This window comes from Oncorhynchus gorbuscha, linkage group LG09 (genome assembly GCF_021184085.1).
Source record: "Oncorhynchus gorbuscha isolate QuinsamMale2020 ecotype Even-year linkage group LG09, OgorEven_v1.0, whole genome shotgun sequence".
NCBI lineage: Eukaryota > Metazoa > Chordata > Actinopteri > Salmoniformes > Salmonidae > Oncorhynchus > Oncorhynchus gorbuscha.
Window position 1 is genome coordinate 62353614 of NC_060181.1, and position 14459 is coordinate 62368072.

The window sequence follows — 14459 nt, forward strand, 5'->3', positions numbered from 1 at the left end:
ATCACCTACAATTGAGATCGAGGATTCTATCATTCTGTTTTAGCTCCAAGTATTAATATGTGGATGGCCATCATCCATTTCATTTGATATGTTTACAATTGCAATTTATATGATATATGTTTTTTTAAATGCAATTCGTATGATATGTTTACAATTGCAATTTGTAAAATATGTAAAAAATTATAATTGCGAAACATATATGTTACAAATTTACATTTGCGATGTTACGTCTAGTCTATGAAACCAGACTGAGTATGCAGGTACCCATGGGGGAGGCTTAAAGAACATTACTGGTGCCCAAAATGATGAAGTATGTCGTGCTGCTGAGAATCAAGTGGAGTTTAATATATTTGGTTCAGTCAGTCATCCTGTTTTATGCTGCTGGCTATCTGGCAACAACAGCAGCATGTTGCTAGTTAAACCGTGTAAAATAACGTGTGTTTATTTATATGGGCAAGGGAGAAATTACTTTTAGTAAGTTATTCGTCACCACTTGGAATCTGGATGTCACCGTGAAAAAAACGCGTTAACGTAATGACAAGGCGGAGTGAATGACCAGTGAAATGGTGTTGTATCGAGGTGTTTCTGGCTGTTGCAACTGGGCAGCAGTTGCTTAACGGGCAGGTGTATCACATGTCACCCATATTGAAAGAATTTAGAACAGTTAAGACACCCTACCCAATATACTGTAGCTCTCCCATTACCTATACTTGCTGCCCATGCTCTCACATACTCCATAATGGGACACATTCAATATTGCGTCCTCTAACTATCTCTATGCTCTTTGCATAGCTTGCAACCTCAGTGATTTTCACAAGCAAGTTCAAAGGATCTCACTTCCGTATCACCGCCTTTAAAGTTCAATGGTTTAAACAAACTGTGTTTGTCTAACGCCGACCCTATGCAACCCATGCATGAATCAATTTGAATGTCAGTTTACATTGGGATAGTCTGATTGATTATTGTATTATAAACTTGTAAATCATTATCCACTTGAGGCGCCGTTGACTTTAGGTGTCCATATATTTGCCTGAGATATTGCAGCCAGTCAGTCTTCTGGAAGTGTGTCAATGTGGTATCGTGTTAGTTTTTTGTAGTTTACACAGCCCAGTGGAATGAATATTGCTGGAGTTTTCTCATTTGCATTGAGTTTTCTCGTGTAGCTAAACGTTCGTGTACCGGATAAAAAAATATATATTAAAAAATTGCTCAAGCGTAGTTAGTTGGCTCGGACACGAATGAAATCTTATTCCACAATAGTTGAAATGGAGTGCCGTGTGTTGTCTGTTCAGAGTCATGTGGTCAGGGGATACGTCGGGAATAAATCGGCAACATTCCCATTGCAGGTAAGAAATGAGTATGTTTACGTTGCTTGCAGGGGATTTGCAATGTGTGCACGCTTGACAGCTCTGCTCGACTAGCCTGGCTACTGAAGATTCTGAGAAAGGGGAGAGAGTACAGGAGAGATTCGCAGAACTGGTCAGATTAGCAGAATAACAGTCACATGTGCATACAGTAATGTGTTTTAGCATTCAGTTAGTGTATTCGAATAGAAGAGGTAGGAAAAGCTCAAAATAGTAATGTAGAATAACAGAGGATACAGTGTACGCAACCTGTTCATTCGGGCATAATCAATACAATGAATTTTATGTTGTACTCAAATGATTGTGTGTGTGTTCATTAAGAAAATGGCATAGGACCACAAAAGTGAAGCATTGTTATGAGCTGTTTGTCTCCTGTCAGGTGCTGGGGTTTGAAGTGGACTCCATTAACTCTGTGCAATTCTCCAATCACACAGGTATGTAGACCTACAGTGCAGTAATTCCATGCGCTAATATACAATTTTACACAAACAATTGGTAACCAGAGGCAACAATCGGCTACTTATATAAAGCACACCAGAAGAAAATTAAATCAAGAATCAAATCCTATCCCACCCCACAGACCATTAACCCCATAGGATATACCCATGTGGAATGGAAGACTGTCTTTGGATCCTTTTAGGTCTGTATCAGTAGCCAATATCGTCTTGGCCCACATTCAAGATTTCAGTAAATGTGTTTAGTAAGCACAGTGTGTAGCCTAGCTATAGTGGTCTGTAACACTAGTCTCATCCTCTACTTTTCCGGGAGCTCTTTTTTAACCTCTCCTCCCCCAATTTGTAGGGTGAATACCCTTCTGTTGTAAAGCTCAACAGTGTCCCACTTTCACTCAGAGAAGAATAATCAAGCCTTTGTGCTTATCCAAAATTAGTTTTTGGCTCAAACTTGTGCAATTCACAAACCCACGTGTCTCCCAAAACACTTTTTCTAAAGTTAGGTTGTAAAATACTGAACTTTTTGGAGTAAATGATGATTCAAGGATCTCATACATTACATTAAATCCAAGTTCTCTGTAAGGTGTTGGAAATAGGCCTACAGGTAACGATTGATAGTCCATCAATTAAATGCAACTGTACGGAACAAAGGGAGATCCTGAACTGTTAAGTAACGGGTTCGTAGAGTGCATACCATTCATTCAGAGATTGAACACTGGGATGGTTGTTTTTTAACTTCTAGTAGGCTGCAGTAGCTATGGTAGCTCATGCTTCACCTTTCAATATGGGGGATGGCAGTGGATGAAGTGGACAAAATGTTCTGCCGTGAAACAAGTTACACCTACAGCCTACAGATCTCAGCCCAATCTGTTTAATTAAACAAGCTATAGGAACGGACTATGGTGCCCAATTAGATATCTTCCTTTACTATAGCGGAGCTCTGTTTTTCCTTTACTTTTCCCCATCACCCCCCAGAGTCCCCCTTCTCTCTGATCTTGGGTCTGGGCCAAGAGGGCCTCCTCTAAACTCAGTGGGAAGCCTGTGTTGCCTGGTTGGAAATGTATTCCCCTCATTCATTCTTGATCCTGGAATGTCTCTTCATGATTTAACATACATTTGAAATCGGAAGTTTACATACACCTTAGCCAAATACATTCCTGACACATAATCCTAGTAAGAATTCCCTGTTTTAGGTCAGTTGGGATCACTACTTTATTTTGAGAATGTGAAATGTCAGAATAATAGTTGAGATGGTTCAGCTTTTTTTTTTATCCTTCATCACGTTCCCAGTGGGTCAGAAGTTTATTTACACTAAATTAGTATTTGGTAGCATTGCCTTTAAATTCTTTAACTTTCGTCAAATGTTTCAGGTAGCCTTCCACAAGCTTCCCACAATAAGTTGGGTGTAGTGAGGTGCGTACTGGCGGCAGAGAAGTCGGGCACAGGAGAGCGAAAACTGATTTAAAACTGTGTTGTTTTAATATCCATAAACCACCGTAAACAGAATAATACAATAAATGGGTCAAACAAAACCCGGTACATACCAGCATACCGTGCATAAGCACTACAAGAAGAAATTACCAACAAGGACATGGGGGGGGGGGGGGGGGGGACAGAGGGTTAAATACACAACATGTAATTGATGGAATTGGAACCAGGTGTGATGGAAGACAAGACAAAACCAATGAAAAGTGGATCAGCGATGGCGCCGAACGCCGCCCGAACAAGGAGAGGGACCGACTTCGGCGGAAGTCGTGACATTGGCTGAATTTTGGCCCATTCCTCCTGACAGAGCTGGTGTAACTGAGTCGGTATAATTTTGCCACAACTTTGCAAGTATGCTTGGGGTCATTGTCCATTTGGAAGACCCATTTGCGACCAAGCTTTAACTTCCTGACTGATGTCTTGAGATGTTGCTTCAATATATCCACATGAGTTGCCATACTCATGATGCCATCCATTTTGTGAAGTGCACCAGTCCCTCCTGCAGCAAAGCACACATGATGCTACCACCCCCGTGGTTGGGATGGTGTTCTTCGGCTTGCAATCCTCCCCCTTTTTCATCCAAACATAATGATGGTCATTATGGCTAAACAGTTCTATTTTTATTTCATCAGACCAGAGGACATTTCTCCAAAAAGTAGGATCTTTGTCCCATGTGCAGTTGCAAACCATAGTCTGGCTTTTTTATGGTGGTTTTGGAGCTGTGGCTTCTTCCTTGCTGAGCGGCCTTTCAGGTTATGTCGATATTGGACTCGTTTTACTGTGGATATAGAGACCTTTTGTACCGGTTTCCTCCAGCATCTTCACAAGGTCCTTTGCTGTTGTTCAGGGATTGATTTGCACTTTTCGCACCAAAGTATGTTCATCTCTAGGAGACAGAATGCGTCTCCTTTCTGAGTGGTATAACGGCTGCATGGTCCCATGGTGTTTATACTTGCGTACTGTTGTTTGTACAGATGAACGTGGTACCTTCAGGCATTTGGAAATTGCTCCCAAGGATGAACCAGACTTGTGGAGGTCTACAATTTTTTTCTGAAGTCTTGGCTGATTTATTTTTGTTTTCCCATGATGTCAAGCAAAGAGGCACTGAGTTTGAAGGTAATCCTTGAAATACATCCACAGGTACACCTCCAATTGACTCAAATGATGTCAATTAGCCTATCAGAGGCTTCTAAAGCCATGACATAATTGTCTGGAATTTTCCAAGCCGTTTAAAGGCACAGTTAACTTAGTGTAAGTACACTTCTGACCCACTGGAATTGTGGTACAGTGAAATAATCTGTCTGTAAACAATTGTTGGAAAAATTACTTGTCATGCACAAAGTAGATGTCCTAACAGACTTGCCAAAACTATAGTTTGTTAACAAAAAAATTGCGGAGTGGTTGATAATGACTCAAACCTAAATGTATGTAAACTTCCGACTTCAATTGTATAAGGTTGTATTCACCATATTTGTTATCTGACTTACAGGAAAGTACAGTGCAGTTTAAAAAAGTTCAGTGATTTGCTCTCCTGTCTGTTAGTGTTAAGAGTAATCAGGTTATCTCTCTAAAGTGAAACCGGAATGTTCACTACCTACAGGGAAGACAAACACAGAGTGCTGGTGGGGAGGACAAGGAAGGAGTGACTGTGATAGGGGAGAGATACTGTGGGGGAAAAGCAGACAGACATGTTGTAGCCCGATAACTTCACTCTGGCCTCAATAAGGTCTATGCCCGTGCAGAGTTTATGTGCATATAAATTATTTGTTGATGGAAATTAATGATGTGATGCTTCAAGTGCATGTGCAGTGTTACCTTGGAGTTCAGCCCACTGTGTCCACACCCTATCACATTACTGACCAATTGTTTGAGTACTAGCCCATGCTCATGACCTACTATAATTTCCCTTGAATGTGTTCAACTCACGTTCCGGGTTAGAAGTGAATAAACACATTCCTTATATGTTTGAGCTCTAAAAACCCAAGACTATACTCTTTCTTCCCCTGCAGGTGGTTTATTGGAATATGTTTAGAGATTATAATCGTTGCTAGCCTGTTTCTTGCTCGGTTGTGAATGTTTTTTAAATTTATTTTAAACAATTTAAATGAACTGCTATGTCCTCAGCCCAATGTCAGAGAGACAGAAGCTAGAGGAATGATTGGTGCAGGTAACTGAATTCTAACAATGGAGATTGTAATCAGTGTTCCTCTGTCAGAATGTTTGGTTGTCTCAGCCTCCATTCTTCTCTCCCAACAATCTCCCAAATCCAAACCCTGATTAACTGCTCGACAACTTCCACTTAACTTTTCCTTCTGCTGGTCATAAGAAGAACACAACTAGACTATATAACGAATCAAATGGCTACAGATAGTTCTGTACCACAATTTCCCAGACTATAGTAGAGTAGTAGAAAGATAGTAGAGCCCGACCGATATATTGGTTCACCGATATTGGCCTTTTTACCACTGTGTCGGCCAATAATTCCAACAATAACCGATTTTCAATAAATAGGATGAAAAAAGGGACTCTTGTGCTTATCTGACCACTTGAGGCCATTCTCATTATGTCATTATTGTCACAATGTATGAAATGAACATTTGAAGCTCAGTTATTGGACAATTGCTCCTTTGGATGGCAATTTATGGGAATTCAATTTGGAAAAATTACACTTTAATTTCCCCGCTGTAAAACAGTATATCGGCAGATTTGAAAATTATTCGTAAAGAATTCAGACCCCTTGACTTTTTTCACATTTTGTTATGTTACAGCCTTATTCTAAAATTGATGAGGGAAAAAAAAACAATTTATCCATTTACACACAATGCCCAATAATGATCAAGCAAAAACAGGTTTTTAGAAATGTTTGCAAATGTATGGAAAATAACTGAAATAACACATTTAAATAAGTTTTCAGACCCTTTACTCAGTACTGTGTTTAAGCACCTTTGGCAGCTATTACATCCTCAATTATTCTTGGGTATGAGGCTACAAGCTTGTCACACCTGTATTTGGGGAGTTTCTCCTGTTCTTCTTTGCAGATCCTCTCAAGCTCTGTCAGGTTGGATAGGGAGCGTCGCTGCACAGCTATTTTCAGGTCTCTCCAAAAATGTTAGATTGGGTTCAAGTCCGGGCTCTGGCTGGGCCACACAAGGACATTCAGAGACTTGTCCCGAAGCCACTCCTGTCTTGTCTTGGCTGTGTGCTTAGGGTTGTTGTCCTGTTTGAAGGTGAACCTTGGCCCCATTCTGAGTTCGTCATGCGCTCTGGAGCAGGTTTTCATCAAGGATCCCTCTGTACTTTGCTCCATTCATCTTTCCCTCAACCCTGACTAGTCTCCCAGTCCCTGCCACTGAAAAACATCCCCACAGCATGATGCTGCCACCACCATGCTTCACTGTAGGGATAGTGCCAGGTTTCCTCCAGACGTGACTCTTGGCATTCAGGCCAAAGACTTCAGGGTGGTATGCTGCTGGCAATATATACTGTATATTGGTATAGTTCAATTTTGTCCCCACAAAAATCGGAATCGGACCTAAAAAAACCTAGCACTCAAGCTCTAAAAAGTATTTACGTTTCTGTGAAAGTGCAGGTTTTTTAGATTTTTATTACATTACTGAGTGCCCGATGCGGTGCTGAGTGTTCCGTTGCCGCTACCCCTTCCTTGATCGCCTTTGTCTGGTCAATGATGCATGTTGTGCACAAAACTAATGTGTGTGTGTGTGTGTGTGTGTGTGTGTGTAAAATAACACATGCACAGAACATGTTCTGGATCCTTAGCTTTAAGAAAGCGGTTCCTGAAGGGGGGTGTGGGTGAAAACGTTGTATCCGTAGCCATGGACTATAATGATTGATGACTGGCAGATCAGTGTTTCTATAATCACCGTAGCAACCAAGTCTTCCTCCCTGGAATACCTTCAAAGAACCCAGTCTGGCCAATTTACCAGTCCACACTATCCTTCCATAAACAATGGCCTGCTAATACCCTGAACTCTTCATTCCGGGTATTAGCAGGCACTTGCAGACTTGTCAATCTGAGTGAAGTCTTAAGATTTTACATTACCTCTGACCATTTACCTCTTGTTTCCAAGGTTACGCTCATTGGAAAGGGCAAGTGCTGACGGCAGATGAGCTGAACGTTCTCTATGAGGGTATCAAACTCAATAACGTCAACCATTATGACTACGTCCTCACAGGTGAGACAGATTCCAGTTTCCATTGTCAATATGGATTCTGCCAGTTGAGCAGTTTTTAAAAAACAATTATGTATGTAGGAGTATTACAACTGTGTTGACCTTTAACCTATGTTCTGTAAAGATTCTAATCAGTTAGTTTTCTTTCATGTTTACACATGAGGTGTGTGACCTTTGCATTACCCATAGATCTTCTCTTCCCCAAGGGTACACCAGGGACACATCTTTCCTAGAGACGGTGGTGGACATTGTTCAGGAGCTGAAGAGGTTGAACCCAAAACTGGTGTACGGTGAGTAACCATTGCTACACAACGTGTATCCCATATAGCTACACACAGTAAGGCTTGGGATGAATGTAGAGCTTGGATGTTGGTGTGCTCTTACATGTTTGCTTTGTGTTATCAGTGTGTGATCCAGTGATGGGAGACCAAGGATCTATGGTAACTATACCATGCTTATAGTCATTTTATTATAGTATTTCTTATCCTTGCTTATAATAGTCATTTTACTTGTATTATTATATAGTTCTGTTATTCTTCAAACATGTTCACAATATGTGCAATATGTAATATGTGCACTCGTGAACCTACTACCCTCTTCTTTTCCAGTATGTGCCTGAGAATATACTGCCTGTTTACAGAGACAAAGTCGTAGCAGTGGCTGATATCCTCACACCCAACCAGTTTGAGGCAGAGTGAGTACACTTGCTACTAGGACACATTGGGTTGCATATATTAAGTTGCTATGTCAATGTGCCACACAACATGCCATAATGTAGTTATCACAGTAACGACAGAATGAATGCCTACTGCAATATTACTACCCAAGAAAGAAATCATGGTAGCTGTTCTTAGCCCTTTGCAAAATAACCCTTATTGGTCAAAAAAACCTTTGATCCCTTAGGTTTTATTTGTAGAGCAGCAGACCAAACCTTTCCCCAGCCCGTTAAGTGAACACTGTGCCCTGGTTTATGCGTTCGTCGTTACGCTTGACTTGATTTGCCCTGCATAAGAGTTCACCCTCTGTAATGTAAAATAACATTGGCCAAAAGAAGGGGCCATTTTTTACACAGAGCATTTTGATGTGTGTATTTATGCACTTATGTCTTGAACCTCTGTGCGTGTACTGTGTGTGCATAACCTATGAGAATGTGTCTCTTAGGCTGCTGACGGGGAGGAAGATCAGCACAGAAAAAGACGCTCTTGAGGTGGGTTCCATTGTCCATCACTTAAATCTTGTAGAGCTAATACACATTAAGATGATGATGGTTGTAATGGTTAGGATGATGATGGTTTTAATCTTGACTGCTGGTGAAGATGATGATTGTTGATGAGGGGTCCTTGCTCTCTCAGGTGATGGACCTGCTCCACCAGATGGGCCCTGATATGGTAGTCCTCACTAGCACAGACCTGATCTCTCCTCACGGGGACCAGTTCCTAGTGGCCCTTGGAAGCCAGAAGATGGGTAAGGCAAGGGTCAGAAGGAAGGGCTCTGACTGGTAAAGAAATGTGTCCCTGTAGGTTTTGGATATTATATGTGAATGTTTAACTTGACATGTTAAAGGGTAACAGACTCATACTCGCACTGTGTCCTTCAGTGAGAGCAGATGGGACTACGTCCACCCAGAAGATTCGGATGGAAATGCCCAAGGTGGATGCAGTGTTTGTGGGAACAGGAGACCTGTTCGCTGCCATGCTGCTGGCCTGGACCCACCACCACCCCAAAGACCTGAAGGTCAGTAATGCAGAGATAACAACCAAGTTCCATTCTCATTTACTAATGTAATAAATGTGGTTTGGATGAACAAGTCTCTTTTCTTACCTAATTTGTCATCTCTCTTAGGCTGCCTGTGAGAAGACTGTCTCTGTCTTGCACCATGTTATCAAGAGGACCATTACCTATGCCAACAGTAAGATGATATAGAAGTCTCTGCCTGCCTGTCTGTATGCCTGTCTAATTTATATTCGTCTTTCTAATATCTCTCCTCTCCATCAGAGATGGCCGGCCCTGGTAAGAGACCCAGCCCTGCTCAGTTGGAGCTGAGGATGGTCCAGAGCAAAAAGGACATTGAGTACCCGGCCATTGTAGTGGAGGCCATCGTCTTATAACCCAATGCCTCATAAATAGACATAGGATTTTTACACCATGAAATGTCATTTGACTATGCCTTATAGGATCTTGTAGAGAGCACTATGTTTTCAGTCAGGGTATTTGCCCTGCGCACCGCACACACTCTTATACTTAATCACTGCCATTTGTCTTTACTATGACCTGAGCATTGTCACCCATTGGAAACATGGTAGATGGTATTAGAGGACCGAAAACAGGGTGTGGGTATTACCGTACATCAAAATACAGAAGTGGAGGTATGGATACCTGATTGGCCCTCAATTTGGCATTGGCATGGCATTGGCATGGCATGGGCCCTGAGTTTCCCCTGACAATGTGAGCTGACCAGGGAATTCTCTGAGCCTCAGTGATTGGTTGGGGATAGATCATAGGCTTTTATCAGATACATTGATGCATCAACATGAGTTGTGCTACCATGATCATGTTATGCAATACTAATCTGTGCACATTTGATTGTTGGATTTTCAATTGTCAATGTTTCATTTTAGGCAAAAAGTATATAATTTGATAGTTTGACAATTCTAGATGTTTTTATTATGTAAATGATTAATCATGTTCATTTTACTTGTACTATTAATGTGCTTTGTCTGTCCTAATACTAATACTTGTTATATAATTCCTAAATGTCTAACACATTTCAAACTGAGGTACCAATATTTGCACAGATGGTCTTGATAAACATGTTTATCATTAATTGTAATCATTAAATGTTTTTCATGGTCTTGATTGTCTCACTATTTTCATATCCTTACTAGAACACAGGCCTATGTCGGTATGAAAAAGTACAAATTGGCCTTAGCAGAGTCTGTTAGAGGAATGTGTTTTGTGTCTGTGCCTGCAAAAGTAATTAATTAAATCTTTACACAAATGTTAGAAAGATAAGTGCCAAACTTGAAGCTGTAGCTCTGAGATGGAGTGACTAATAAATGATGAGGAATAATAAAATATTAGTATTTTAATTAATCTATGGGTCTCTGTAGTTTCTTCAAGTGTCTCTAAAGTGAGGGCCTTCTGCACCTGTTGCTATTGCTCCCTTGGGTGGGATTACAATGAGATCAGTAGTTTATTTTTCTTCTTCTTTTTCTTATGTTCTACGCTTTGAGTCCTAGGGCCACACTAGCTTTAAGTGACATTCTCATTGGAGTATTAATTGATCCCACAGGTATTGGTGCCTGGAAATAAATGATTTCTGCCAGCAGTTTATTTCTATTTTCTGTATTTTTGTGTTAGTGCTTGAAATAATTGATATAATATGCCACAGAAGGTGAATGTTAGGTTATATAAATAGATTGGTGGAATATTACAGATAATTAAATTACTGGCTGGCTGGGGGCCTAGGGGCCTGTTGTATTCTGGTGAGATTAGGGGCAGGTAACACAGCCCTAATCCCAGTATGGATAGTTTTCATTAACCCAAATTAACAGGAAAGCTGCGTAAAGAAGCTCACGCTGTGCCAAAGAAACTCCACCAAGTTGATGAGTCATGCTTTTTGTTTGGGGTGTCTGACCGTAACTGTGCCAGGCCTGTCCGCCCAGCAACAACACCGGAGCTCAACTGGAGGTCTAGAAGGCAGTGGTTAGTTACAGTAACCAGCAGAGGGCGTCAAAGACAGTTATCCCTGACCCATCCCATGCTGTGCATGACTGTACAGAGGACCATCAATAACCATAAGGGGAGAGCATGAATCTTATTGATTGTTGGAATGGGTATTTAGAAAAGTACTTTATTTGGCATGTGTGAATATTGGCAGTCATGATGTATAGTGGGTTGACTTGCACTGCAGTGTTTAAAAAAAGCCTTATGTGGGTGTAGATCCCTGTACTGTACTACTTCAATGTATTGTCTCTTTCACCTCTGTGTGATGATGAGAATGATGATGATGATGACTGTGACTAACAGTTAAGCAAGACAATGCCACATTCCCAGAGTGAAAAAAAGGTCATAATTTGTCTGTATCTGAGCTACTGTGTCTCATTCAATGTATATAAACCCTGGATTGCTGATGTCATGTACTGACCAATGGGAGGCTTTGAAGCCACCAATCGGCCATATCCTCCACAAGAATTCATGCAATTCTACAGTATTTCAATTAAACATTGAAAGGACAAAATTACATGTATTTAGTATTATTTTGTTGTAGTGGGGACAGTAATAGAACTTTCAAAAAAATTATACTTGAAGGAAAATGTTTTTATATACTTTATTTTTATGTTGAGCTCACAGTATAATTTAAAAGTATACATTACAGTGTATGTAATAGAATAAAGGTTACAAAAACAAGTGTAGGCATGGTGTATACAATGGTTACATTACAGCCTTATTCTAAAATGGATTAAATAAAAATAAAATAAAAACATTTAAAATCCTCATCAATCTACACACAATAGTCCATAATGACAAAGCAAAAACAGGTTTTTAGACACTTTTGCAAATGTATTAAAAATAAAAACAGAAATACCTTATTTACATAAGTATTCAGACCCTGTAATGTAAAACAAAATGTGGAAAAAGTCAAGGGTTCTGAATACTTTCTGAATACACTGTACTTGCAATCCAGCACACACATACACACTACATACTGTACACTCACAGACACAAAACACACACACATTCATATTGACGCCACATACTGTGCACAAACTTTCACACTCAGCTTTTACCCCTACCTAGATGTACAGTGCCTTCTGAAAGTATTCACACCCCTTGACTTTTTCCACGTTTTGTTACAGCATGAATTGAAAATGGATTAAATTGAGATTTTGTGTCACTGATGTACACACAATACCCCTAATATCAATGTTTCAAAAAATAATTATAAATGAATTAAAAATTAGAAAGCTGAAATGTTCTGAACCAATAACTATTCAACCCTTTTGTTATGGCGAGCCTAAATAAGTTCAGGAGTAAAAATGTGCTTAACAAGTCACATGGTGAAAAGAGGTGTTTAAAATGCCTTTTAAATGAATACCCCATCTCTGTACCCCACACATACAATTAATTATCTGTAAGGTCGCTCAGTCGAGTAGTGAATTTCAGGCACACATTCAACCACAAAGACCAGGGACGTTTTCCAGTGGTTCGCAAAGAAGGGCGCCTATTGGTAGATCGGTAAAAAACAGAAGCAGACATTGAATATCCCTTTGATCATGGTGCAGTTATTAACTACACTTTGGATGGTGTATCAGTATACCAAGTCACTACAAAGAAACAGGCACCTTCCTAACTTACTTGCCGGAGAGGAACGAAACCGCTCAGGGTTTTCACCATGAGGCCAATGGTGACTTTAAAACAGTTACAGAGTTTAATGGCTGTGAAAGGAGATAACTGTGGATGGATCAACAACATTGTAGTTACTCCACAATACCAACATAAAAGACAGAGTGAAAAGAAGGAAGTCTGTACAGAATAAAAACATTCCAAAACATGCATTCTTTTTTGCAATAAGGCACTAAAGTAATACTGTAAAAACTGTGGCAAAGAAATTAACTTTTTGTCCGGAATACAAAACATTATGTTTAGGGCAAATCCGACACATCAGTGAGTACCACTTCATATTTTCAAGCATGGATCATGTTATGGGTATGCTTGTCATCAACAAGTGCTAGGGAGTTGTTTGGGGGGGATAAAAATAAATGGAATAGAGCTCACAGGCAAAATCCTAGAGGAAAACATGGTTCAGTCTACTTTCCAACAGACACTGGGAGACAAATTCACCATTCAGCAGGAGAATTACCTAAAACAAAAGGCCAAGTATACACTGGAGTTGCTTACCAGGACAACATTCAATGTTCCTGAGTGGCTTAGTTTCAGTTTTGGCTTTAATTGGCTTGAAAATCTATGGCAAGACTTATAATAATATATAATATAATAATAATAATGTATGCCATTTAGCAATGTTTTGATCAGAGCTTGAAGTCATGTGTGCAAATTCTAATGGGCAAATATCGAACCCACTCCAGGTGTTACAAAGCTGCTCTAGAACTGAGCTTAGAAGGACCAGCTGTAAAATTTGTCTGTCTAGTAATGATCAACCAACGTACTTGACAGAGCTTGAAGAATGTATAAAAGAATAATGGGCAAATATTGTACGATCCAGGTGTTCAAAGCTCTTAGACTTACTTAGAAAGACACAGCTGTAATTGCCTCTGAAGCTAAGCAGTGTTGGTACTGGATGGGAGACCAGATGCTACTGGAAGTGGTGTTGGAGGGCCAGTAGGAGGCCCCTTTTCCTATGGTCTAAAAAAATATCCCAATGCCCCAGGGCAGTGATTGGGGACATTGCCCTGTGTAGGGTGCTGTCTTTTGGATGGGATGTTAAACAGGTGTCTTGACTCTCTGTGGTCACTAAAGATCCCATGGCAGTTATCATAAGATTAGGGGTGTTACCCAAGTGTCCTGGCTAAATTCCCAATATGGCCCTCATACCATCATGGTAACCTAATCATCCCCATATTACAATTGGCTCATTCATCCCCATCCTCTCCCCTGTAACTGTTCCCCAGGTTTTTGCTGTAATTGAGAACGTGTTCTCAGTCAATTTACCTGGTAAAATAAGGGTTAATTAAAAAATATGTGATGTTTTATTTTGTATTTTGTTTATAAATGTTAAAATGTTCCTTCCACCTTGATTATTTTGTGCAGATCATTAACAAATTACAATGTAATCAATATTAATCCGACTTTGTAATGTGAAAAAGTGTGGTGTGAATACTTTTATGAAGTTATTACCTCAACTACTTCGTACCCCCTCGTAGCTCCAGAACCGCGTCTATGATTCTATGAGGAAATAAATGATGGAGAGATGAGAGTTGCAGGCTCATGTCTATCAGAGTAGAGGG

General features: G+C 40.2%; 1 protein-coding gene across 1 annotated transcript; it reads left to right on the forward strand.

Annotated features, from left to right (window-relative positions):
* Window positions 1-901: 901 nt before the first annotated feature.
* LOC124043916 (pyridoxal kinase-like) lies at window positions 902-10343 on the forward strand. Its single transcript, XM_046363067.1, has 11 exons — window positions 902-1346; window positions 1744-1798; window positions 7390-7494; window positions 7698-7781; window positions 7897-7931; window positions 8100-8185; window positions 8653-8698; window positions 8844-8955; window positions 9089-9225; window positions 9334-9400; window positions 9487-10343. Exons 1-11 carry the CDS (start codon window positions 1239-1241, stop codon window positions 9597-9599), a joined length of 948 nt encoding a protein of 315 aa, XP_046219023.1. The 5' UTR covers window positions 902-1238; the 3' UTR covers window positions 9600-10343.
* Window positions 10344-14459: the final 4116 nt, after the last annotated feature.

What these genes read in the sequence shown, in the direction of transcription:
- LOC124043916 (XM_046363067.1), top strand. Translation starts at nt 1,239, where the DNA reads ATGAAATCTTATTCCACAATAGTTGAAATGGAGTGCCGTGTGTTGTCT. An exon ending in TGGGAGACCAAGGATCTATG is followed by an intron (nt 7,932 to 8,099) that starts GTAACTATACCA and finishes CTTCTTTTCCAG; the next exon opens with TATGTGCCTGAGAATATACT. An exon ending in GACCATTACCTATGCCAACA is followed by an intron (nt 9,401 to 9,486) that starts GTAAGATGATAT and finishes CCTCTCCATCAG; the next exon opens with AGATGGCCGGCCCTGGTAAG.